At 31.9% G+C, this 27410-nt stretch overlaps 4 protein-coding genes across 4 annotated transcripts; all 4 read right to left on the bottom strand.

The window, feature by feature from the left end:
• Positions 1-33: 33 nt before the first annotated feature.
• Positions 34-4889, bottom strand: LOC129876577 (UDP-glycosyltransferase 76E1-like). Its single transcript, XM_055952045.1, has 4 exons — positions 4778-4889; positions 4414-4451; positions 1794-2346; positions 34-1307 (listed from the first exon to the last, which is right to left on the bottom strand). Exons 3-4 carry the CDS (start codon positions 2272-2274, stop codon positions 340-342), a joined length of 1449 nt encoding a protein of 482 aa, XP_055808020.1. The 5' UTR covers positions 2275-2346; positions 4414-4451; positions 4778-4889; the 3' UTR covers positions 34-339.
• Positions 4890-9141: 4252 nt separating this feature from the next.
• LOC129877255 (UDP-glycosyltransferase 76E1-like) lies at positions 9142-12155 on the bottom strand. Its single transcript, XM_055952744.1, has 2 exons — positions 11490-12155; positions 9142-10358 (listed from the first exon to the last, which is right to left on the bottom strand). Exons 1-2 carry the CDS (start codon positions 11950-11952, stop codon positions 9394-9396), a joined length of 1428 nt encoding a protein of 475 aa, XP_055808719.1. The 5' UTR covers positions 11953-12155; the 3' UTR covers positions 9142-9393.
• Positions 12156-16081: 3926 nt separating this feature from the next.
• Positions 16082-18385, bottom strand: LOC129877678 (UDP-glycosyltransferase 76E1-like). The gene is made up of 2 exons (XM_055953205.1): positions 17849-18385; positions 16082-17261 (listed from the first exon to the last, which is right to left on the bottom strand). The coding sequence occupies exons 1-2, from the start codon at positions 18309-18311 to the stop codon at positions 16297-16299; spliced, it is 1428 nt and encodes a 475-aa protein (XP_055809180.1). The 5' UTR covers positions 18312-18385; the 3' UTR covers positions 16082-16296.
• A 2279-nt stretch (positions 18386-20664) lies between these two features.
• Positions 20665-24771, bottom strand: LOC129876776 (heparanase-like protein 3). Its single transcript, XM_055952272.1, has 9 exons — positions 24470-24771; positions 23487-23523; positions 23200-23383; positions 22929-23080; positions 22250-22480; positions 21662-21851; positions 21449-21574; positions 21196-21295; positions 20665-21102 (listed from the first exon to the last, which is right to left on the bottom strand). The coding sequence occupies exons 1-9, from the start codon at positions 24698-24700 to the stop codon at positions 20734-20736; spliced, it is 1620 nt and encodes a 539-aa protein (XP_055808247.1). The 5' UTR covers positions 24701-24771; the 3' UTR covers positions 20665-20733.
• Positions 24772-27410: the final 2639 nt, after the last annotated feature.

Raw genomic sequence — 27410 nt, 5'->3', positions numbered from 1 at the left:
ATCATGGGAAGGTTGCAAGTAGAATAGTCGACATACACACTAAATATAATATTTTATAACATAAGCAAAGTTTTTGGAAGTAGTAACATAGGGAAAAATAAATACCAACACTAGGAAACAGTATGTCGAAGTTTCGAAACTTATCAAACCAATCAACAAACTAAGGTGAGAAATTAGTTGACAAGGCAAGTAAACTGCTTCAGCATTTGCCCCACGGCCTTGACATAACCCCCAAGATATTAAGAGAAGTTCACATCTCATCTTATTCTTCCTTTTATGATTAAGGACTTGTTGCCTTGCTAAGCTAGCAGGCTACAAGATTATGTAATTCTTCCGACCTCAGGACTCTATGATAGTACACTTGCTTGTTGTATGATTTGAGCTCATTATTGCCCCAACAACAGGCGTTGGCGGAGGGAGCCGCGATGGCAAGGCAGAAATGAAGTCTACCAAATCATTCAGATTCTTATGTGAAGTACCATCAACCTGCATACCAGCAACTATGGTTTGTTTCATGTCTACAATTCTTTTCTTCAAATCTTTGCCTTCTTCACTTAACATGAGTTTTCTTATTGTTTTCTCTATGACTGTTCTCTCGATAACCTCCAATTCGAACCCAACCTTATATATTTGGCTCAGATACCTTGCGTTCACCAGTTGGTCTGCAAATATTGGCCTGCATATCATAGGGACTTCCTCCAAAATACTTTCAAGTGTAGAATTCCAACCACAATGAGTGAAAAAGCCTGCTACCGCGGGATGTGCAAGCACCTGTTTTTGTGGCGCCCATTTCACTATCCGTCCTCTTTCACTTACCATTTCCTCAAAACCATCAGGCAGTGCCTCAGCCCATTGAAAACCAGAGACAGAGCCCGGTCGAATAACCCACAAGAACGGTTGCTCACTATTAGCTAATCCCCAAGCAGTCTCAATTAGCTCTTTGTCATCAATACTTACTAGGCTGCCTATGCTGACATAGAGAACAGAGTTAGAAGCTTGTCTGTCGAGCCACTCGATGCAGCTGTTGTCTTCTTCTATTAGGCTAGTCGATGAGGCCATAGGCGCCATTTTGTGGAAAGGGCCTATTGGAAAGAAGGGTACCTTGTAATGTTCCTGAAGGCGTAACAACAATGAACTCTCCAAGTCTTGCATCGTGTTCCAAATAGTCGCGACATATGATCCTTTGTCGGTTATTGCTCTACCGAAGTCTAGTACCTGTGCTGAAACTGTATTATTGATGACAAAAATTGGTATATCCTTAAACCTCAAGGGACGAAGCTCCGGTAACGGATCCAGCAACTGAGAATCTGGAATTGCAGTGAGTAATCAATGCAAACTTAGCAAAAGGTAAGAGTATAATGGAAGAAAAAGATTATAGGCTTATACCAATTAGTGGAGAATATATCTTAGTCATGTTAATACGTGTACTTTAAGTCGTATGCTTTCTAGGAGCCTTTTGGCCTTGTTACTTCTAGTACTCACTCCGTTGCATTTTACTTGTCATTTTTTTTAATGCCCTCAAAAAAAACATTAACTAAAAGGGTGATTTAACTAAATTATCCTTATTTATTATTTCATCTCAATTAAATACTATCTCTTTTCCACTACATTAATTTATTTCCACATATAGTTAATTATGTCTTGGTTTTCTGAAAAGACAACTATTTTACTAGAAGAGTACTTCTCATTTCTATATAGCTGACCCAATTTGTTTGTGACTGAAGCATAGTCGTTGTGATTCAAAATGATTTTTCATTAAAATGTTGAAGCAGAGGATGTGTTTGTTCTCATACCTTTAAAAGGAAAATATTTTTCTGGTTGGTGTAAAATGGTGATCATACTGTGCAAATATGCAGCATTGTAAATGCGCAGGACAATGCTGGGAAGCATGAGCTGAGTGGCTACATCGTCGACGAAGAACATGTTGTTGTCATAAATGATACAAACGAGCTGATCACCTTGCACATCCTCTTTATCTTCCTGTTCCATCATCCTAACGAGATAATTTCTCAAGGGCGCCTTGCAATGCTCGTTCATACGACATATATCCTGTTTACTAGGGAATGAGAGGTCAATTCCCTTTAATCCGTCATCCATAGAATGGAAGACGAATTCAGGATGATTGGAATAATTAGGAGAATTGTGCTCAGTATGTGCAACTATGACAGAAAAGCCTTGTGAATGAAGGATACTTCCAAGTTGTAGCATTGGTGTTAAATGCCCCTGGAGTAGGAATGGCACTAGTACTACACTCTGCTTTCTTTCAATTTTCATCTATGCTTTCTTGGAATTTTGTAGGGTTTATTAGTTGTGTTCTTGCAGGAAGTTTATGTATAGGCGTGAAACCTGTTGAGAAACAAGGAAATATCACAATAATAATATAACTTATTATTTAGCAAAATAATAGTAATAAAAATTTATTAAATATTACTACGATAATATTTTAAGTAATTCACAAATAATACTTCAGCAACGTGCATATGATTAAAAAAAGTTCCCTCTGTCCCTCTCAATTTATATGAGTTACTTTCTTTTTTAATCCGTCCAAAAAGAATGACACACGGAGATTAATTCATAATGAGTCAATTTCATTGATGGAAATGAGTTAATTTCTTTTTTAATCCATCCAAAAAGAATGACACGCCGAGATTGATTCATAATGAGTCAATTTTATCGATGGAAATGAGTCAATGGAAGATCAAGATTTCTCCCTGCCGCTCAAGCGGAATCAGATCGGGCTTTAGCGAGAACAACTGTAATTGGATCGAGAGATCTTCTTTTTAAGAGTAAAATTTGGTCACATAGATCTTCTATTTCGCCGAAATTCGTCCGCCAGCGACAAGAGTTTTTCTACGAACAAAAAACAGGCATGTTCTTTCTTACGACAGCCAGTAGCAACTAGAGCATCCCGTCTGACGGGAAGAGCTCACTCTTCCTTAGGCAAAAGCTTGTTAAGATAGGGGAGAAAGGAGTAACCATTTAACTTTAAAATGCCCATTTTACCTTTAATGAAATACTTTCTAATCACACAAATATCTGGACTAATTTAAAGTACAAATTTCAAAAATCTTTCTGTTAATTTTTAACTGAAATTTTTTACTTTGTAAGTCACATAACTAACTTCACTTATGCGAGGCAGATTATTAAACTCAAGGGTTCCACAAAATTATTTAAAAACAGATCATAGGAAAAAAAAAAAAAAGCAATATCAGAAGTATATATTTTCCTATTTAGGATGCCTAATTAGAAGACAATATAAGAAAACTTAAAAGTAAAAAAGAATCTTCATATTATGAAAAAAGAAAGCATAGCAACACTCATTTAAAGTTTTAATAGCTGCTATAAAAAACTTTGTTTTCATTCTTTTTAACAGAGGATATTATTTTAAATGTTCAAGTATAATTTGAAAGCACGAGTAATTTTTACATTTGCATATTTTAATTTATTTTTTCTTTTTTTGCTCTCTTCTTTCAATATTTTAGTATATCTGATAGTAAAAGTGTATGTATTTAAATGTATTCGATTTGAAATTTAGTATAACATATTATTAATTAGTGAGACAATATGTAATTATTTCAAGCTATATGAAAAATTAGTAAATATGACAAAAATGTTTGTCTAATTAGATAGTTTTTTCGATCTTTTACCACCTCTAGTCATAATTTGTTTCAAGTCACCAAATTAGTGTGAATCACACATAATAATTCAGTTTTTCTACCTATTTAAAAATATGATTCTTTAATAATTTTAGCTTCAACATATATTTTATATTTATCAAAATTATTTGAGTTCAAATCATATACTAAACCAAGAGACCGCATGTTCTTTATATATGAGACAATCATATGCATATTTACTGAAATAATCATAAATATTAAGTACAAATAAATCATAGTTACAAAATTTCTTGCCCACAAAATTATTATTTTTGATCAATATGACCTCATAATCTTTAAAAATAAATATCCACTACAACTTTTTCTAATAATCCCACGGAAATTAAATTGATGAGGATATTAGAAACATGTAATGCATCACTTATTGCCAAAGTTTTATTAGATGTGAATTTGAGAAAAAGATGTATTTTTTCAAGAACTTTAGTTGTACTTAAATCACTAAGATAAATAATTTATTTTTCTTTCTTAAAGCAACTTTACCAGTTACTCAAAGGCTTTCCTTCTCTTTCTTAATTAGAGTGTATGACAAAAAATCATTTCTGTTTAAACAAATATACCTTATAGCACCAGAGTCTTTGTAAAATGACTACAATAATTATATCATCCGTTTTAACAAAGAAATTTTTAGCTTAGAGGGATCGTCATTTTAAAAAAATATTCTTTTGTATTTAGATACACTTTTTTTATGAAAATTTTATTATTAGTATTGAGCTTATAATCATGTCTATTTACATACCTGTATGTTTTCTTCACCATAAAGATTCGGCAGAATGACTGAAACAGTAGCAATCAAGGTAGCATCAGTATCGATATCATATCATAATAATTTCTTAGATTGTTGAAAAACAATGAAAAATTACAATAATAATATAACTTATTGTTTAGCAAAATAATAATACAGAAAGTTAATTAAATATTGCTACAATAATATTTTAAGTACACAAATAATACTTGAATAGTGTTGTTAAGGCACTATTTCAGCAATATGAAATTTTTCTCAGGATTAAACAAGTTTTTCCTAATTAAATTAAAAATACAAATATCAGCAAAATTAATTAATAATACCAGCAAGTTATTTTAAGAGAAAAATAAAAGCCCACCTAAAAGAAGATAATTAAATTAGGAGGGTATGAAAAAAGAGAAGAGATAACGTGAGGAGTGTGGTAGAGAGGGAAAGCAAAACATGTAATATTGGATGTCGTTTGTTGAGTAAATAATGATGCCTATTTATAGGCCAAAATATCACGGACTTAGACTTCAACTAAGATCTTCGTGCGCCACTTGACAACTTACTCACGAATCTTTCACGATTTTGCAAGGTCAAGTAAGCCTTTAAGGCTTTTATATTGCTTTGAAAGAATGCTTGATTGTTTAATGATCTTCTACAAATGAATACCCCTTCTATTTATACTACTCCTAAGGGGCCTAAGTGTAAATAAAATTCACTATACAAGTCCTTCCGTATCTACAAAGAAGTCCCTACTCTAGAACTCTCCATACACTCTAAAGAATTCCAAGTCTTTCAAGACTTCTCTACAAGTTTCTACAAGAATCTAGAGTCTTCCACTAACCTCTCCAAGACTCTAAGTTCTTCTACCTTCTTCAAGAATTCTCTTGGACATTCTAGAGCCTTCTATTAATCTCTCCAAGATTCTAGATCTTTCCCCCGTCTTCATGATTAAGTGGCGGATCATGACAAAAAAGGTGTGATATTTTCAAACTAATGTGATATGGGACGGGCCGCGGGTAAGCTGGTAATTAAAAGTGAACGAAAATACAAGATTCATTAAGGTGCATGACATATTATTTTATTGGTATACATATACATGGAGGAAGAAATTAATTAATAAGTAAAAAATAGAATCTTTAGTGTATATAATAAACTGGTAATTAATGGTGAACGGGAATACCAAACCCATTAAGGTGTACGACATACTATTTTATTGGTATGCAAAGAAATTAGTTAATTAATCATCAATCAGTGCTACGGAGTTAGCTGTTTTTGGGATTTCAAATTACGATTTTAAATTATTTTAAAATGTAAAATTTGATTTATAAGTTTATATTTTGTAAACAAAAAAATTATTATTTAAATTTTGTAAAAAATAAATTCATGTTCGGAATAAAGAGATTGTTTGTATCATGTAATAGTATTATAAAAATAAATTTTAATGGCAATAAATATACATATTAATAAAAAATACTAAAATATAATTGTCACTAACAATTGCTCTAAAAAATATATAGTTCGAAAATAATTAGATCTTGCATTTTGACCTTTTTATAATTTGATAAAAGAAAATGATTAGATCTTTCGTGGGTAAAAAGACAACTAATAAATTTCTTTTGTAAAGAGTTAACAAGTCCATTTCTCTATATAGTAAAGCAAAGCAAAAGATTAGAGGTTTCCTATTTTGTCAAATAAACAGAGGCGCCAGAAAAATGGGGTAACAAGAACCACAAATAAGCTTCATAATTGCCAGTGGGGTAACAATAATGCAGTATTATTCACTGCGAGACAATAATATCAAGAAAAGTCGATGTGCATGTTTCTAACATGTTTTTTTTTTCTTTTTCAAATCATCGTTGGTTCATTATCCACCTTGTAATTCATTTATGGTTATTAGTTACTTATCTCTCTCTCTCCTCAATCATCTCATTATTATTGTCACAACTTCAAGCGTATACTAGAGAATCAAATGAGTAGTGAATGGCGTCAACCCTTTCCACAGAGCCCTTACACCTTCGGGTCTTGGGTTGGGATCGGATCGGGTCGGGTCTTGGGTTAGTGTTAGGAGAGGGTCCTGGGTCAGGGTGGGGAGTCGGGTCTTGGACGGTGTCATGGATCAGGGTTGAGTTTAGGTCCAGAGTCAGCGTCGGGTTGCGGGTCGTGGTTGGGGTCGATTGGTGGGTCCTAGTGTCACAGACTTAGACTTCAGTTAAAACTTTCGTGCGACATCGACAACATCCTCACAACTCTTTTAGGATCTTATAAGCTCAAATAAGCATTTTCAAATTAGATCGATAAGGGAACGCTAAATTGGAAAAAGACACACAGAGAGTTTTTAAGAAGGCTTGTATATTGCTCGGAAGATCCTTCCTATTTATTGCAAATAATAATTATTATACAAGTCCTTCTATATTTACAAACAAATCCTCTTCTAGTATACAACTAGAACATTCTAAGAACCTTCCATACAAATTCATGAAATTTTAAGATCTTTCCTGGAAATTATCCACATATCTCTAGAACCTTCCACTATGGACTAGCCTTCTTCTTATGTAAGACTTTCAAATGGGCAACCTTATGCCATGTGGCACTTACATGGCACTTATGTGGTGTGATGACATGGCGGGTCGTCACACTTGACTAGGGTTAGGCAAGGGTCTAGTCGAAGATCAACTTTTTATATATATATATTAAAAGTGGAAAGTTTGAAAGTGCAAAATTGAATTACCATTTTATCCTTACACAAAATCAAAATGTTATAAAATATTTAATGTAATTTATCTAATTGATTCAATATTTTTATCCTTCAATAAGAAAAGTAGAAAACTACTCCTTTAATATTTTGTACAAAGAAATGTAAATATACGTTTAAATAAATGCTGTGTCTCATATTGAATACAATACACTGAATCAGCCATAATTATGCCTCTCCACTTATCAATTGCCAATTTAAAGAATTACAACTCATTTATGTAGTGTCTTTACAGTTTCAGGCTTGATTCTTTCATATTCCCGTATGTGTTCGTTATCTTTTACAACTCAGTTGGTATATACTACCACATCGTTTCATATTAGATGAACATATTATTAAAAATATTTATCTCATATTACTTAATTACTTACTAAATCAAAATAAAATTAATTAAATTTTTCCTATTTTATCTTACAATTAATATGGTCTTTTGAATGTAAACAATTCTCAATACTAACTATTTCTGTACTTTATATATATTACATTGATATAAACAAAGGATAAAGTAGTAAAGTCTTCCAATATATTAATGATTTCTTAATTATCGTATAAAATTAAAAGTGCTTATCCAATATGGAACGGAGGTAGTATTATACTTCAACTTTGGACAATAATTGCAAAATTGGATTTAATAATTTGGTCTGTGGGAATTTAACTGTTTCTAGAATAAAATATACTCCTTCTCCTCTGTTCTTTTTACTTGTCAAATTTTGACTTGACGCATCTATTAAGAAAATAATGATTGGTATAGTGAGTTTACTATTTTATTTCTATTAATTGATAGCGTTTTAAACATATTTACTTAATATATTTTTCAAAGACATTAATTCAATATTAATAAATTGAGGGTATAAGAGTAAGAAAAATATTGTCTTTTCCTAATTTGTCAAAATTGACAAGCAAAAAGAAAAATTAAATTAGAAAATATTTGACAAGTAAATAGGAATGGAGGCAATATGTGTTCTTTCACTTCTTTACAACAGTTATGAAGAAATTCAATGGATATTTTAATGATATTTGAATTTGTACACCTAAAAGTAATAGTGAAAGTGAGTAAAAGTTTAGTACCTATACAACACTTTAGTAATATGATAGATTTGAGGAATTAAAGGGATACACTACTATGAGAAATTGTATAAATTTACAAATGGTAAGAACGGAAGAAAAATAGAACAATTTAAAATCAATAGCAATTCCAGATTTTCTTCTTGAAGTTTTTTTTTTATATATAAAAAATTGGATTAAGTATTGAAACAGTAGCAAGGAATTGAGTATATTGAGAAATTATTATGTTTGATTAATGAAAATTGAATAGGAACAAGGAGATTCCTACTTGTGCTTATGAGTTGAGTCTTAGTATTTCTTTCTCTTGAGTTTGGAAGTACTTGCAAGGATTAACTTGCTAGAATTTTCATAGAATCATAATCAACGATTCAATATATGTAAACAACATATTTATATTCATGAAATAGATATGCCATATTATACGATCCCGATCACTCTTTATATTTGAAAACATGAACTCTCATATCGGACTGCAGAATCAATAAATCTAAAGAAGTCAACATTCAAAAGAGATGATGACTCTTCCAAATATTCTCTTTCATATCTCCCTCAAGATTTTATATCAACACCCTACTCTTCCAACAAATGAATGTTAGTATTTAATTATTCTCCTCTAGCCAAATCACTCTGTTTCAGAAAGCCCATGGTGCTTATCACTCGAACAACTATTATTTTTCATTCACTAGTATTTACGCGGATTTGTCCTACAACCGCCCCATTACCATGCCTATCCAGATTATACATAGATATCTTGGGACAATTTTTTTTTTTTTTTACTAAACAAGCACCATAAAATAACTAAGAAACTCACTTATTTTCCACGAAAATGTTTTCTATACCAAACGTATAACCACTGTTTTACTTGCTCCCTAGTTGTATACTACGTGTGATTTGAAGAAAAGCATTTTGGGATAACAAAGAGGAAATCTATCTCAGATCTAACAACTAGGAAACAATATATCATTTTAGTTCCCAACTTATTAATCCAATCAACAAACTAAAGTGAGAAAGTAGTTGACTAGGCTATTGTAACAGGCTGCTAAATTTCTTCAGCATTTGCCCCATGGACTTGAGAAAAGTTCACTCCTTATCTTATTCTTCCTTTTGTGATGAAGGACTTGTTGTCTTGCCAAGCTAGCAGGCAACAAAAATAAGCAATTCTTCTAACTTCAGGACTCTACGATACATTTGCTTGCTATATGGTTTGAGCTCATGACTGCCCCAACAATAGGCGTTGGTGGAGGGCGCCGTGATGGCAAGCCAGAAATGAAGTCTACCAAATCATTCAGATTCTTATGTGAAGTACCATCCATGTGCATACCAGCAACTATGTTTTGTTTCATGTCTACTACTCTTTTCTTCACATCTTTGCCTTCTTCACTTAACATGAGTTTTCTTACTGTTTTCTCTATGATCGTTCTCTCGATAACCTCCAATTCAAACCCAACCTTATATATTTGGCTCAGATACCTTGCGTTCACCAGTTGATCTGCTAGAAATGGCCTGCATATCAAAGGGACTTCCTCCAAAATACTTTCAAGCGTAGAGTTCCAACCACAATGAGTGAAAAAGCCTGCTACCGCGGGATGTGCAAGCACCTGTTTTTGTGGCGCCCATTTCACTATCCGTCCTCTTTCACTTACCATTTCCACAAAACCATCAGGCAGTGCCTCAGCACATTGAAAGCCAGAGACAGAGCCCGGTCGAATAACCCACAAGAACGGTTGCTCACTGTTAGCTAATCCCCAAGCAGTCTCAATTAGCTCTTTGTCATCAATACCCACTAGGCTACCCAAGCTGACATAGAGAACAGAGTTAGGAGCTTGTCTGTCGAGCCACTCGATGCAGCTGTTGTCTTCTTCTAGTAGGCTAGTCGATGAGGCCATAGGCGCCATTTTGTGTAAAGGGCCTATTGGAAAGAAGGGCACCTTGTAATGTTCTTGAAGGCGAAACAACAATGAACTCTCCAAGTCTTGCATCGTGTTCCAAATAGTCGCGACAGATGATCCGATATCGCTCATTGCTCTACTGAAGTCTAGTATCGGTTCTGGAACTGTATTATTATTGACATGAATTGGTGTATCCTTAAACCTCAATGGATGAAGCTCCGGTAACGGATCCAGCAACTGAGAATCTGGAATTGTATTGAGTATTAATCAATGCAAACTTAGCGAAAGATGAGCATAATGGAATAAAAAGATTATAGGCCATATCAATTAGTGGAGAATATATCTTAGACATGTTGATGCGTGTACTTTACTTGGGGAGGCTTTTGGCCCTGTTACTTATAGTACTCACTCTTTCTATTTTATATATCATTCATTTTTTTTTGCAGCCCTTAAGAAAATATTAACTAAGAGTGTAATTTGACTAAGTTATTCTTATTTATTATTGACATAATATAAAATATGATTCTTAACTTGACTTCAACTGACAACTATGACCTTTAACTTTAGTAGTGTATAAGTAAGCACTTTAACTATCCAACACTTGAACAAATAGACACATCATCCTATATGACATTTTTGTGTCCTATGTGGCGTCCCATGTGTATTGTGCCAATTATGATCTCACTTTTATACTACTTTCTTTTGTTAAGACCGAAATAATCAAGTGTCATGAGGAAGCTAGCAAAACAAACCTTGAAAGACCAATGAGTAAGAAGAAGAGAAATATATCAAAAGAGATATAAACAAATAACATAGTTCGGTCAATCGACCTGAATCTACAACAACAAATGAGCAATCCACTATATAAAAGAGAATACACAATATCGAAAGAAATAATCTCACACAATTTATTCGGAATAAAAAGAGGTTCACATATAACACTAATATCTCACAAATTTCTTCCCTAAACAAAACTCTCAAATCCACCAGTACTATATTGCAAATGCTACCTAGTTAGAATTAATCAACCTATATTTATAAAGTCATAAATCTTTTCCTACAAAAAAAAAAAGACTAGTAATTGCGATATTGTGTTTTTCTTTTAGAAAAAAGAAAACTTAATTATGGCCACATTATTAATTTCTTTCCACATTTATTGAGTAAGGGGTAAAAGTGAAAAATTAGGTCAAACACCCAACATCTTTTGATTTCCATTTTTATTCTTTATAATAAATGTAAATAGGGAACATGGTCAGTGATACTTTACCTAGCCGACCCAACTCATTTGGGGCTGAAGCATAGTTAAAGTTATAGTATTGAATTTGAAATAACTTTTCATATAAATCTTGAAGGAAAGGATGTGTTTGTTGTCATACCTTCCAAAGGAAAATATTTTTCTGGCTGCTGTAAAATGGTGATCAAAGAGTGCAAATATGCAGCACTGAAAGTGCGTAGGACAATGCTGGGAAGCCTCAGCTGAGTGGCTACATCATCGACGAAGAACATGATGTTGTCATAAATGATACAAGCAAGCTCATCACCTTCCTGTTCCATCATCTTAATGAGGTAATTTCTCAAAGGCACTTTACAGTTCTCGTTCATACAATATATACTCTCCAAACTCGGGAATCTCATGTCGATTCCCTTTAATCCGTCATCCATAGAATGGAAGACGAATTCAGGATGATTGGAATAATTAGGAGAATTGTATTGAGTATGTGCAACAATGACAGAAAAGCCTTGTGAATGAAGGATACTTCCAAGCTGTAGCATTGGTGTTAAATGCCCCTGGAGTAGGTATGGCACTAGTACTACAATCTGCTTTCTTTCAATTTTCATCTTTCCTTTCTTGATTTTGTTCTATTCAAGACTTTAGTAGTAGTAGTAGTAGTAGTAGGGTTCTTGAAGGAAGTTTATCTATAGCTCTCAAACTTCGAAATTCTAAGGAGGGTAAGTAGATCTAGCCTTGAAGTATTGTGTGAACGTTAACCACCGGCAATAAAGAGATATTTTGGGCTTGTAGCTTTTGTCCGGATCCCCGTATTTTTTACTCTTTCTGTACCATATTTGTTGATTACTTTTTATTTTGTATGATGCTAAAGAATTCATAAATAAAAAGATATTTTTATTAATTTACTTTTTAAAAAACTTCTTGAGAACTTTTAATTGCAAAAATAATATAATTTTTTTTTATTAATGCTTTCTTGATTTAGTAAAGTGAACAATTAATATGAGATAATTATTTTTAATATAATAATTGATTAATATGGGATAGAATAAGTAAAAAATAGAATCTTTAGTATATATAATAAGCTGGTAATTAAAGGTGAACGAGAATACCAAACTCATTAAGGTGCCATGACATATTATTTTATTGGTATGCAGATATGGAGGAAGAAATTAATTAATAAGTAAAAGATGGAATCTTTAGTGTATATAATAAGATGGTAATTAAAGGTGAACGAGAATATCAAAAACATGAAAGTTCACGACATATTATTTTATTGGCATGCATTTATGGAGGAAGAAATTAATTAATTGCATTAGGTGTTTTTGGGATTTCAAATTGAGATTTTAAATTGTTTTAAAATGCAAAATTTGATTCATAAATTTTATTTTGTAAACAAAAGATTTATTATTTTAAATTTGTAAATAAAAAAAAAGACGCATGTTCAGAACAAAAAAATTGCTTGTACCATGTGATACTACAATAAAAATAACCTTTAACGATAATAAATATATATATTAATAGAAAATATTAAAATATAATTATCACTAGTGATTGCTCCAAATAGATATAGATCTAGCATTTTGACTTTTTTATAATTTGATATAAGAAAATAATTAGATCTTTCGTGTGTAAAAAGATAAAACTAATAAATTTCTTTTGTAAAGAGTTAAAAAGTACATTTCTTTCTCTCTAAAATAAAGCAAAACAAAAGATTAACATGTAGGCACCTAGAGGTTTCCTATTCATTTGTCATAAAAATACAGAGGCGCCAGAAATATTTTATTTCATTTATAACGAGAAATTGCGCATACTTCACGCGATCATATAATAAATTAAAAGAAAAATTACCTAAATGTCTAATAGTTTAATTGTGATTTAAAAAAAATCAAGCAGTTGCTATATTATATTTGAATTTGTACACTAAAAAGTAATAGTGAAAGTGAGTAAAAGTTTAGCATATATACAACACTTTAGTAATGATAGATTTGAGGAATTAAAGGATACACTACTATGAGAAATTGTATAAATTTACAGATGGTAAGACCGGAATAGAAACAGAACAATTTAAATCAATAGCAATTCCAGATTGGATTGAGTATTGAACCAGTAGCAAGGAATTGTGTAAATTGAGAAATTATTATGTTTGATTAATGAAAATCGAATTAGGAACAAGGAGATTTCTACTTGGGCTTATCAGTTGAGTCTTAATATTTCTTTCTCTTGAGTTTGAAAGTACTTGCTAGAATTTTCATAGAAAAATAATCAACAATCCAATATATGTAAACAAGATATTGATATTCACGAAATAGATATACCATATTAAGTAAGTGTTTGGCCACAAGTAGTTTTTGGAAAAAATTTGAAAAATTCTTGGGGAATTAATGTCTGTTCATATATTTTGTTATTATTTGGCAAATATTTTTGGCAAAAGTCCTAAGTTCCCAAGTTCTAGAAAAAACTAGAACTTGGAACTTGGAAAGTTTTAAAAATTATCCGAAATTTTTATATTTTATAAAATCACCATCATTTATTAATTCTAACTAAATATTTATCCACCAACTTACTACATTGCTTCATCTTCTCGGTTATCTGATCTAGAAATGCAAGCTTATCGGAAAAAGATTGTTCATACAACGTGGGAACATTTTATAAAAGAATAGTTTATTATTACATCCCCCGAAAAAGAATAATTTGAGTGACAAGATTGAAAAAAAAGAATAATTTATTTTTAATTCGATTAATGTATTATTCTTGCCCATATTGTTATTTTGTTGTTGTTGATTGTTATCAATTATGTTGTAATATTTTTTTTAACGGAACATGTTCATTATAATATGATAACACTAATTTATGGATATTTTTATTAATTTTTAGAACTTACAAGTACAAAATAATATTTTTTGAAACTTCACCAAAACTTGAAAAAATTTGTGGCCAAACTCATGATAAAACTTCACCAAGAATTTTATTAATTCCTAAAATATCAGATATTTAAAATTGGAATGAATTATTTAATTTTGAGTTTTTCAAGTGTTATTTCGTTAAAATTAAGGGTGAATTTGTACCAAAGTATAATGAGAGGGGTATATTTGAACCGAAAGTATAGCATGATGGGTGTATTTAGCCCGAAAGTATAACGAGGAGTATATTTAAACTATTTTCAATAGTACATGAGTATATTTGACCTTTTTCCATTTTTTTATCTCAGTAGTTTAGTTAGTTGAATATTTAAACTTTCACTTTATTGGTAAAAATCCAATTCCCCATATTATAATTAGTTTACAAAAAATAGATCAAAAATATCCTTAACATAGTAAAAATAACTTTAAAATGCCCCATTCTATCTATTGAATAAAAAATGCTCTGAAGCTTAAATTTGAGCCTAAACTTACCCCTTCAAGTTGATTTGGAAAATTTATTTTTTTATATTAAATGTATGACATTATTTTAATTGGTCCACCCAAATTCATTCAAAATCCAACCCATTAGCTTTAGAGATAATTTTAGGAATTTAACATGAAGGACATTTTTAATTAAATAGATGGAAGAAATGTATTTTTAAACCATTTTTAATGCGTCAAAGTTTTTTGGAAAAAACTTGGAAAATGACGGTTGTCTGTACAACTTGTCAAATATATTTGGCAACATCTCAAGTTCTTAAATACTAGAAAAAAATAGTATTTGGGCCAAGTTCTAGTATTTGGAAAGTTTTAAATATTTAAAAATTACACAATTTTTTATAGTTTATAAAAAAACACCATCATTTATTTATTCAAACTAATATTTATCTACCTCCATGAAAAAAGTTTGAATTATAATTTAAGTGATAAGATTGAAAAAAAAAAGAATAATTTATTTTTAATGGATTATAATTCCTACTGAATCAGTGACAAGTTTGAGTATGCGATTAATGTATTGCTCTTGCCCATATTGTTATTTTGTTGTTGTTGATTATTATCAATTATGTTATAACGATATTTTTTAATAGAATATGTTCATTAAAATGATAATACAAACTTGTGGGTATTTTTAATAATTTTTAAAACTTACGGCTATAAATCATATTTTTTGAAATAGTCAAATATTCTTGGAAAAAATTTGTGGTCAAACGCACGGTGAAACTTCATCCAAAATAACTTGCCAAGTATATTTGAAATTTTGGGGCCAAATATTAGCGTATTATCCAATTTTATGAATATCCTATGTAATTTTTCTCTTCTCTAGATCGAATTTAAAAAATGTTTTTTGAATGATTAAAGGCTTGTTTGGATGACCTTATAGCTTATGCCTTATAAGCATAAGTTATACATAAGTTAAGCACAAGTTCCTTTATCTTATACATAAGTGATTTACTTAACGTATATAGGTTATACATAAGTTAATCAAGTTTTGAGTCGGTGTCGAGGTCAGGAAGTCTTATGTCGTAGTTGGGGGAGGTGGGTCGAATAGTCGAGTCGAGTCGAGCTCGTCTATGTTAAAGGGTGAGATTTCAAGTCTGGGTCCAATGTCATAGTATTTGCCTAGATTATACCTAGATACTCTTAGGACACTATTTTCTTTTTAACTAACCAAATACTAAAAAATTAGTAAGAAAATCACTTTTTCCTAGAAAATATTTTCTAGTAAAAGATTTTCCTTTTGAAGGTATGACAACAAACATTTTCCTCATACCAAACAAATCCATCGTCTTATATTTTCAAGCAAAGCATTTGGAAGTAGTAACATAGGGATAACAAATAGGAAATCTAAGTTCTAACAACTTATTAAACCAATCAACAAACTAAAGCGAAAAATTAGTTGACAAGGCAATTGTAACAGGCTGCTAAATTGCTTCAGCATTTGCCCCATGGACTTGAGAAAAGTTCGCTTCTTATCTTATTCTTCCTTTTGTGATGAAGGACTTGTTGTCTTGCCAAGCTAGCAGGCAACAAAAATAAGCAATTCTTCTAACTTCAGGACTCTACGATACATTTGCTTGCTATATGGTTTGAGCTCATGACTGCCCCAACAATAGGCGTTGGTGGAGGGCGCCGTGATGGCAAGGCAGAAATGAAGTCTACCAAATCATTCAGATTCTTATGTGAAGTACCATCCATGTGCATACCAGCAACTATGTTTTGTTTCATGTCTACTACTCTTTTCTTCACATCTTTGCCTTCCTCACTTAGCATGAGTTTTCTTATTGTTTTCTCTATGACCGTTCTCTCGATAACCTCCAATTCGAACCCAACCTTATATATTTGGCTCAGATACCTTGCGTTCACGGGTTGATCTGCTAGAAATGGCCTGCATATCAAAGGGACTTCCTCCAAAATACTTTCAAGCGTAGAGTTCCAACCACAATGAGTGAAAAAGCCTGCTACCGCGGGATGTGCAAGCACCTGTTTTTGTGGCGCCCATTTCACTATCCGTCCTCTTTCACTTACCATTTCCTCAAAACCATCAGGCAGTGCCTCAGCACATTGAAAGCCAGAGACAGAGCCCGGTCGAATAACCCACAAGAACGGTTGCTCACTGTTAGCTAATCCCCAAGCAGTCTCAATTAGCTCTTTGTCATCAATCCTCACTAGGCTACCTATGCTGACGTAGAGAACAGAGTTAGGAGCTTGTCTGTCGAGCCACTCGATGCAGCTGTTGTCTTCTTCTAGTAGGCTAGTCGATGAGGCCATAGGCGCCATTTTGTGTAAAGGGCCTATTGGAAAGAAGGGTACCTTGTAATGTTCCTGAAGACGTAACAAAAATGAATTCTCCAAGTCTTGCATCGAGTTCCAAATAGTCGCGACAGATGATCCTACATCGCTCATTGCTCTACAAAACTTTAGTACCGGTTCTGGAACTGTATTATTGATGGCAGGAAATGGTACATCTTTAAACCTCAAGGGATGAAGCTCCGGTAACGGATCCAGCAACTGAGAATCTGGAATTGCAAGTAATCAATGCAAACTTTTGCGAAAGATAGAGCGTAATGGAAGAAAAAGATTATAGGTTATACCGAGAATATATCTTAGTCATGTTAATATACATCTACTTTAGGTCCTATTCTTTCTAGGAGCCTTTTGCCCTGTTACTTCTAGTACTCTCTCTAGTCCATTTTGCTTGTCATGTTTTTTTTCACGCCTCCTAAGAAAACATTAACTAAAATGGTAATTTGATTAAATTAAATTTGATCTCAGGGCATACCACTGTCCTTTTCACCCCATTATTTTCTCTCCACCTTTATTGAGTAAGGCTAAAAGTGAAAACTAATAGTTAGTTATATCTTAGTTTTCTAAACTGACAACTACTTTTAGTAATGGCGACAAATCTAGTCTACCGGAAGGAGTACTTTTCAATTCTATTTTAATTTTCTATAATGTTGATTTGAGATGAAAGTAAATAAGGAGCGATTCATATAACCGACCTCAACTTGTTTGGGATTGACGCGTAGTTATTGTTATGGTATTATGATTTGAAATGATTTTTCATTAAAATGTTGAAGCAGAGGATGTGTAATTGTTCTCATACCTTCAAAAGGAAAATATTTTTCTGGTTGGTGTAAAATGGTGATCATAGAGTGCAAATATGCAGCACTGAAAGTGCGCAGGACAATGCTTGGAATCCTCAGCTGAGTGGCTATATCATCGACGAAGAACATGACGTTGTCATAAACGATACAAGCGACGTCATCACCTTCCTCTTCCATCATCTCAACAAGGTAGTTTCTGAGGGGTGCCTTGCAATTCTCATTCATATCATACATGTTATCTAAACTCGGAAATGAGAGGTCGATTCCTTGTAATCCGTCATCCATAGAATGGAAGACGAATTCAGGATGATTGGAATAATTAGGAGTATTGTATTGAGTATGTGCAACTATGACAGAAAAGCCTTGTGAATGAAGGATACTTCCAAGCTGTAGCATTGGTGTTAAATGCCCCTGGAATGGAGGCGGCACTAGTACTACACTCTGTTTTCTTTCAATTTTCATCTTTGATATCTTGAATTTCTCTTCTTGAAGGAAGTTTATATATAAACTGTTAATTAAGGTTTGGAACTATAAGGAGTAGGGGCGGATCTAGCAAAGTACCGAACCCAATAACTTTTGTTGAAATAATGTATTTGTATCAATATTGTGTTTCGATGAAGTTCAATTTTCCTATGTTGGTTGTTAAAATTTTTGAAGAATGTTTAGGCATAATACATAAATATGCCATTTAACTTGACTTCATTTTATATTTATGTCCTCCAATTTTGGGTATGCGCAAGTAGACACTTAAACTTATATAAAATTAAACAAGTAGACATGTGTGTCCTACGTGGCACAATACACGTCAGATGTCATGTGGGACACAAAATTGCAATGTAGGACGAATGCGTCTATTTGTTCAAGTTTTGGATAGTTTAAGTGTCGACTTGTGTACTAGTGAAGTTAGAATTCATAGTTGCCAACTTAAGTCAAGTTAAAAATCATATTTATGTATTTATTTTTGTTTTTCCTACCTCAAACACACTTCATCTTCGCTTCTACACCCAAAGGCTCATCCCCAACACCCCTACCCCAAGTTCACGTTTTATAATATTTGTCAAGATTATATATAAATATTTTTAAAATTATTTTTTTTTGCTTACCTATCGAACACAACACCTTTTCTTAAATTTCACAATTTTCATGGCCTGGCGCCAAAAATGTTGGAATATTGTGGTGCTACTTGATAGTGAATGAGTGGTGACAAAATTGGGACAACTCACCATTGTTAATCACGAAAAAGAGAGTGTAATCTTAGAACTATGATTCTTTGGAGACTTAGCCACAAGTAGAAGATGCCTCGAACTTGACAATGATATTATTTGTCTTTATATATGTATTTTCTAGTCGAAAAAATAATATCAAGGAAAGTTGTCTCTTTATGTGCATGTTTTCAACACGTGTTTTCCTTTGTACATTTACTTTTTGTTTTTTTTTAAAAAAAAATCAAAAATATTTTTAAACTATATGAAATAAATAAAAATATCTTCTGTTTATAATTTGGTCTAAAAATATTCTTGTCATCAATACTTTGACTCAAACATGTCCTTGTTATTATTAAATGGGTCAAAAATTCCCCTTTTCAAATAAATATATTATTTATTTTTCTTTTTGAACATATTATTTTCCTAATAATATTTATTTTATTAGTAAATGTTTATTTTACTTCAATTAGAAAAATAATTAAAAAATTAAAAATATTTCTTATTTTATTATAATTATTTTTTATCATTATTTGAATGAAAATTAATAATTGATTTATTATGATCTTATATATATGACATATTATTCGTTAAAACTTAGAGTATATGAAATTATTCTTTTTTAATTGATAAAATGAGATTAAGAAGAAAAAAAATATTTTTTTACATTTTTATTACTTAAAGTGGTTTAAAAAGAAAGAAAACAAGAATAGAGTTCCTTAAAAGTAATATTTTTATAAGGAACAAGATTTGTTTTTTAATATATATATATAATAGGAGCATTTTTTAATCAAATTATCAACAATAAGATCATTTTTGGATCAAAGTATTGACGGCAACAGCATTTTTAGACCAAACTATAAATAAAGGGCATTTCTTCATTTCAAATAGTTTAAGAGTATTTTTGATCCTTTTTCCTTTTTTTTTTTGCGCGCGTAGACCGCAGAGTGGTGGAGTAAACACGTGTTTTACCAATTATCAAATATTCTTTAATTTTGGATTTGCATAAGTAAATATTTAAACTTGTATAAAATTAAATAAATAAACACATTTATCCTATTGACATCCTATATGACAATTTTGTGTCTTACGTGGTGTCCTACGTGTATTATGTCACGTAGGACGCGTGTCTCTACTTGTTTAGTTTTATACAAATTTAGGTATCTATTTAAACACACTCAAAATTTGAGGGCACAGATGTCAGCTAAATCTAATTTAAAGAGCATATTTATGTATTATGACTATCCCATTTTTACCAAATATCTTTGTAATTTTTCTCTTCTCTAGATTGAAAATTGGAAAAAGCGTTTCTCGATGATTAAAGGCTTATTTGGATGTGCTTATACCGAATGACTTTTAAGCATAAGTTATAGAAGTTCGGAATCCTAACTTATGACATATTTTTGTTATTTTGACTTTAAAATAAATACTTAAAAATACTTCTTCTTTTTCTATTTTATCCAATAACAATATACCCAGTACAATCTCATAAGTGAATTTTGAGAAAAATAAAATATATGCAAACCTTACTCCTATCTCATTAAGAAGAAAGATTATTTCCGAAAAATATTATTTTATTTTACTCAAACACTACAAACGTGCTTAAAAGCATCTAGTTTAAGTGGAGAAATACCCTAATTTATTACTAAAATCAATTCATGATACAAGTGGGGAAATAATCCTTACATGTTCTCTCTGGTAAACATACTACAAGCAGGCACTTGAATGGTGGGAATATGAATAAATACAATTGAAAGAGGAGCAATGACAATTGGATCAGAGGGATTCACTCTTATAGGTTCCAAGAGAGGGATTCTTCCAAAATGATCTACATTAAGTTCCTTTCCATTCAAAAGCACAGTTTGGCTATGTAATTCACCATCTTTGGCTGTAAGGTGATATTCTTCCCTCTCAATTCCGTGTCTCGGGTTCTGATCGTTCGTGACATGTAGCAGCATTGGCGACTCGTTTGTGTTAGCAAGTGTGACTGAAAGACTAATATTAACAGTTGTACTACCATGCATGTTGATCAACATCAGCGCGATTCCTTCCTGCAACATATTGATATGCATTAAGAAATCACAATGATCTCTAGTGTAGATCATAGGAAGTTTCTTACAATTCTCTAAGATGTTCAAACTTACGGAAGATTTTGAACAGTGAGCATAAGAGCGTAGTTTTTTCATTCCTTGGAACCGTGTTGATAGAACATTCCTTCCCATCAAACGGTGCCATAAAAGAGCACTGTATGAATGAAAGAGAAACCAAGTAACAATAAGTATAATGCTAAAAGAGTAAGTTACATTACCATGTAAAACGTGTTCTACATTAGTTCAATAGATAATGCAGTTGGTCTTGTTTTCAAGAAAACAATATCGAAGAGCTGCTAAGGCGTACCCATAATAATCAGGATTTGGATGAAAGTTTGTGGTATTGAGGAGACCATAGTTTCCACCAACCAAGGTTTGTCGACAATATTTCTTATTATCGAACGTGGCTGACATCCCAAGCTGATCCAAGTACCTATATATAGCAAGCAGCAAAATCACTTCTATGAAATCTTGACAAGAAGGTTATCAGAGGGATAGACCAATTAGGTTGAATTTTTACCAAAAGCTGGACACGAAGCTATTTGAAATATGATTGCGACCACTGTTATAAACTCCTCCACTTTCACCAACCCATGCTACGGCTGAAGTTCCAGAATTTCGGAGAACGCCTTGAAGATTTTGCAATATTTTGGACTCTTCATCCAGATGAGAAGGTTCAAGTATTTTCTGAACTAGTTTGGTGTCATTGCCTAAATATGAGATGATTCGTTATTCCAATAAAAATGGCTGAGCTAGGAGCCTAGGATTAGGGGAAAATTAAAACTTGCAACAATATACTCACTGTAATTTCACAAGTGGAGTCTGAGGAGGGTAGAGTGTACACAGACCTTACCCCTACCTTGGTAGGCAGAGAGGTGAGGTTGTTTCCGATAGACATTTGGCTCAAGGAAAAACATATCAAAGTAGATCGATAAAGAAATATGAAACTGAAAAAATCATGGCAAAATACTATAGAAAGTATGATGAAGATTCTGAAAAAAGGAACAGTAACTACAACACAATAATGTGACAATCGAAGTACAAGAGATAGGAGATAATAACAGAAATTGAAGGACAAGAAACTACATCAGAAAAGAGCTTAACGTACCTCCACCAACACTGTAAATGTGATGTGTAACTACTTGAAGAGAATTGGATGCTTTATCCATAAATTTCGGAAACCAAACAGCATCAAATATTCCTCCTGGTGCAAGGATTAATGGCATAATATCCTTCCCTTTATATATATCTTCCACTAATTTGTAAAGAGCCATAACATCACAAGCATACTGGTCGGCTGAAATACCTGGACCTATTCCGTTTCCATTCAATTCATTTCCTGGAAAGAAACTACAAATTTAAATAAATTTAGCAGAGAGTAGGCCAAGAGATGAAATATCGGTCAACAGTCTCAGAGTTGGCTTGTGATATTTTGTTCCTATGGAAGGAAGTGATCCATGCGAACCTGTCTTATGGAAGCACTTCAACATTTATTTTCTTGATTAAGAGAATGATATGGATGTACTGTCAACTACAACGGAAAAGTTCTCTATCGCCCTGTATGAAGATCTAATTACTAAGAAATTGATGCATATGCTCTTTCATACGACAACAAAATGGAACACTCAACGACAATACAAGGATAATTCTCATACTACTTGCTCCTTACAGTATTGTTAATTCTCTTACGTTTATGAGTATTGTTAATTCTCTTACGTTTATGCTAAATTTGCATACCAGCATACCCTTAAAGTAACTGTAGTTAAAGAACATAGAGAGTTTCATACCAAGCTCCCAGCCGTGGATAGTATAACCCCTGCTGACTGTATATCTAATCAAAGACGCTGCATTGCTGGAATCCCAATCTCCCAAAGCAATGCTGCCATCAGGAACTATTGTCTTTCCATTTAAAGTATTCAACCCAAAAGTTACTTTTGCCCTGCAATGATACATATAATAGCTCTTCACTAACAAGAACTCAGTCCATAAATATCACGTCCCTAGACGATTTTCCTCAGTCAAGTTTAAAATGCAGAAAACTGCATGAAGTATAGTTACCCCGTTTTCTTGAAAAATTCGTTGAGTTCATCCCAACGATACAAAGGCAAGCAACCTTGCGTGAAGCCAAACAACTCTGTAGCATTACGGAGAAAAGGAGTACATGGTTGTTCATTATGCGTCGTTTGGTATATTAGTTTATCTTGCAATGTGCCTCCAAGCCTAATTATTAATGGAGAAAACGCTGCAACACGCAGGAGGAAACTTCAATAGTTACTCATTAATCAGAAAACTACTGAATACTTTTTGAATGTATCATAGATAGGTGTTTCTCCAAAAATTTATACCTCTGATTGCATTCAAAAATACCTTGTTGCTTAGATCCTGCAATAAAGAATACTCCCCATCAGTGCAATGAGATGTTAGGTTGAATATAACTTAATGCACCAAGGGTGTAACCTCGTGGAGTCGTGGTCATGAAGTGTATTGAGAACCATGAGGTTTCAGGTTCAAATCTCACCGGATGCAAAATCACTAGGTGATTTTTTTTTCATTTGTCCAAATCCTGGTGGACAAGTTGGTCAAAATATTTTGAAAAACATCTTCTATAAGAAAGCACGTAAGGCCACCATCCCCCATCCCTTGACCATCCCAACATCCGAACCATCTCCCCCACCTCCATACTGTTTTACTCCCTCTGATCCATATTAAGTGAATTGTTGGGTAGGACACATCTGTTAAAGAGAAATATTTAAAAACATAAATTAAAGGCTATTTTCCACTATTACCTTTTGATTATTTCTAAACTATTCTCCTAGAAAATACAAATTAGTTAAAAAAAGGAAATAAATATAAAAAAAATTACCAACAATTCACTTATGAAAAAAGTCCCAACAACAATTTACTTAATATGAACCGGCGGGAGTACCAGATAACATACAAATTATTTTTGAGATAATATTTTTTTCTTACTTAGCAAACACTAAAAAATAATATTTTTTTTTTTAAAAAAACGCTCTCTTATTTTCACGGAAAACATTTTCCTACATAAAACTATCAAAATATGAAGAATATAGAGTGGGTGTAGTAGTTTACACTACAAAATTTGAAGGGGAGAATTGATATTTTTAGGCCACTTACAATTATTTTGTTTTATATCTTTTTTTTTTACGAAACATCTGAAAAGGTCATTTTCTTCCGTTGATTTTGTATGTGGCCAAGAAATCTTAATTCCTCACAAGTAGAGCCTTGTATGCTGAAAATACTGAGTATCTGCAATTATTTTAATATAACAGAGAATTTAAAGTAAATTGTAAAAAGGGGAACTTACAAGATTAAGAAGAGAAGCATTTCCCCAGCTACAAGTTCCATAGTCACATTTACTAGGAGGCCACCAATCTAAGGTTGCACAAATGAATTCATTATCAATTTTTGCAATTGAAGAAAACCCATCAATGTAAAGAATCCCTTCTTCAATAATATCTGCTCTTGAAATTTGGTTCAAGTACAAGGACAATAGCAACAAGTACAACCCCAAGTAGCACCTCAACGAAGAAGCCATTGGCACAGTGCTAGTTGAGTTATTTTACACTAAAGTTTGCTCTCACCTAACTTTAATTTTCTTCTAGCATTAAAATGTCCACATGTAGGAGTTAATGCATAAAAGACAAACTACGCTTATCATACATGTGGGAATTGTGTACGCCCCCCGTCCATTTTTTTAATTACTCGCTCCGTTCTCTTTTAATTGTTATTTTTAAATTTAACACACTCATTTAAAAAAATAATGATTGATATGATTAATTTTTTTTTTTCACAAATGATAGATTAAAAGTGACAAGTAAAAATTAAAAATTTAGTTTTAAAATAGTGAACAAATAAAATTAAAGAGTAGTTCGACGCACTTTTTAAGGAATAATAAATAGAATAGTAATTTTACTATATCACTATTTGAATATATTTTAGGAAAATGGCTCAAATATGCCATCAAACTTTGAGAAAAGACCCATTTATGTCATCCGTTAAAAATTTGGCTCATCTATATTATTGTCGTTTGAGAAAAGGTTCATTTATGTCATTATTTTTTAACTCCGATTTTGCAAAACCACCTAGACAACTTTTAACACTTTTCTATTGGTGTTTTGAATCAAATGTACTTTTTTGCTTCTTCTTCATCAAGAGCACTAAAAACACATGAAGAAGAAAGCAAAAAAAGTACATTTGATTCAAAACTTCAATTAAAAAATATTAAAAGTTGTTTAGGTGGTTTTGCAAAATCGGGGTTAAAAATAATGGCATAGATGAGCCTTTTCTCAAACGACAATGACATAGATGAGTCAAACTTTTAATAAATAGCATAAATAAATCTTTTCTCAAAGTTCGATGACATATTTGAGCTTTTTCCTTATATTTTATTTGTTTAAAATAAATTATATTTTTAAATAATGCACACTTTTTAAAAAAAACTATTCATTTCTAGAAAGTAAGATGTATTTTTTACTAACTTAATCTTAATAAAAAAAAATATTATGTGAATGTTTCTTTATTTAAATAAGGATAAAAGTGAAAGATACCACTTATCCTAAAATGTTGGGAGTAACAAATTTAATACTTCCTCAGTTCATTTTTATTTGTCTTATTTAGATTTGAAACTTTAATTTAAAAAATAAATGATTGATATGATTATTTTATCATATAATTTATGTTGATTGATGTTTACTATTAGTTTTGAAAAATAATTTAGAAAATAAATTATTAATGTTAAAAGAAACATGAAAAAGAATAATTATCTTCTCTAAATATGTTTACGGTAACAAATAAAAATGAAATTTAATTTTAAAATAGCATATAAATAAAAATGGACAGATGGATATTTTGGACATTATTATAAGTAGATCTAGCGATGGGTTTATTTTCCTAAAAAAAAAGATATTTTTTATTTTTTTAAATTAATCAAACACGAGAAAATAAAAAAATATAGCGAGTGCACAGTTAAAGACTTGCCAAATTATTTGCAACACGAAAGTTCCATTCGAAGTTTCGAACACATATCACAGTTTAAAGAGCAGATTTTTTAATCAAAACTTTGAATTCTATATTTAAAAAATAAAAGAAATCAAAACGATAAAGGCGCAGAGTGCGGCCTTACTAGAAAAAGTTTGTTAACTTTTCTTTGGTAAGGCATGGGGACTACGCTTACAAGGTGAAGAGCATGATTAAATTAAGAATTAAGGTTAAAGTATATGTTAATTAATTATACTTGTTTTTAGCGGTAGAAGTATGTAAGTTAATAAAAGGTGTACGTTGAGATAAAAAAAAAATTGGCTTCCCATCCTGTGTTCGAAGTCAGTGGAGTCTCAATTAAATCAAAATTGCGCATAGTACCCATTTGGAGGTGTCGCTCCCAACAAAATTTTCGTCATATTCAAGGCTCGAACACGAAATATATGATTAAAGGTGAAGCAATCCTACTAGTGCAATACAACTCATATACGTTGAGATATTATGCATCATGTACTGCAGGAAACAATTTTGTACGTTTTGATGTTATATATCCTTTTAAAGTCGTATTCAATTTATCTTAATTTATACTCTAATTATTCACTTTTACTTATCGCATATGGACTTGACACACTAAAGAAAACAATGTTGCATATGATTATTTATATGTTAACAATTGGATGTGTTAAAAGTGACAAGTAAAAATAAAATTTATTTATGAAATAGTAGAAAAATAAAAGTGAACAGAGGGAGTATAGTATTGTAGTGATTTTAATGTACAAGAGAACATAATGTTTTAGTTTGAAATGCAAGTTAGTCACTACTTTATAATTTATGTTAGGGTGTTTACAGATACTAACTCCTCCATTAGTACAAGAAAACATTTTGTTCAACAATTGAAATGGAAGGCGTGGGGGTCTACACGCCCACCCTCACACCTTGTAAAGCATGTAAGGGGCAAGGGGTAAGGCGTGATGCCCACCCTCACACCTTGTAAATGCTCTGAAGCTTAAATTTGAGCCTAAACTTACCCCTTCAAGTTGATTTGGAAATTTTATTTTTTTATATTAAATGTATGACATTATTTTAATTGGTCCACCCAAATTCATTCAAAATCCAACCCATTAGCTTTAGAGATAATTTTAGGAATTTAACATGAAGGACATTTTTAATTAAATAGATGGAAGAAATGTATTTTTAAACTATTTTTAATGCGTCAAAGTTTTTTGGAAAAAACTTGGAAAATGACGGTTGTCTGTACAACTTGGCAA

This window comes from Solanum dulcamara, chromosome 12 (genome assembly GCF_947179165.1).
Source record: "Solanum dulcamara chromosome 12, daSolDulc1.2, whole genome shotgun sequence".
In the NCBI taxonomy this organism is placed as follows: domain Eukaryota; kingdom Viridiplantae; phylum Streptophyta; class Magnoliopsida; order Solanales; family Solanaceae; genus Solanum; species Solanum dulcamara.
This window is presented reverse-complemented; position numbering and strand designations above follow the sequence as displayed.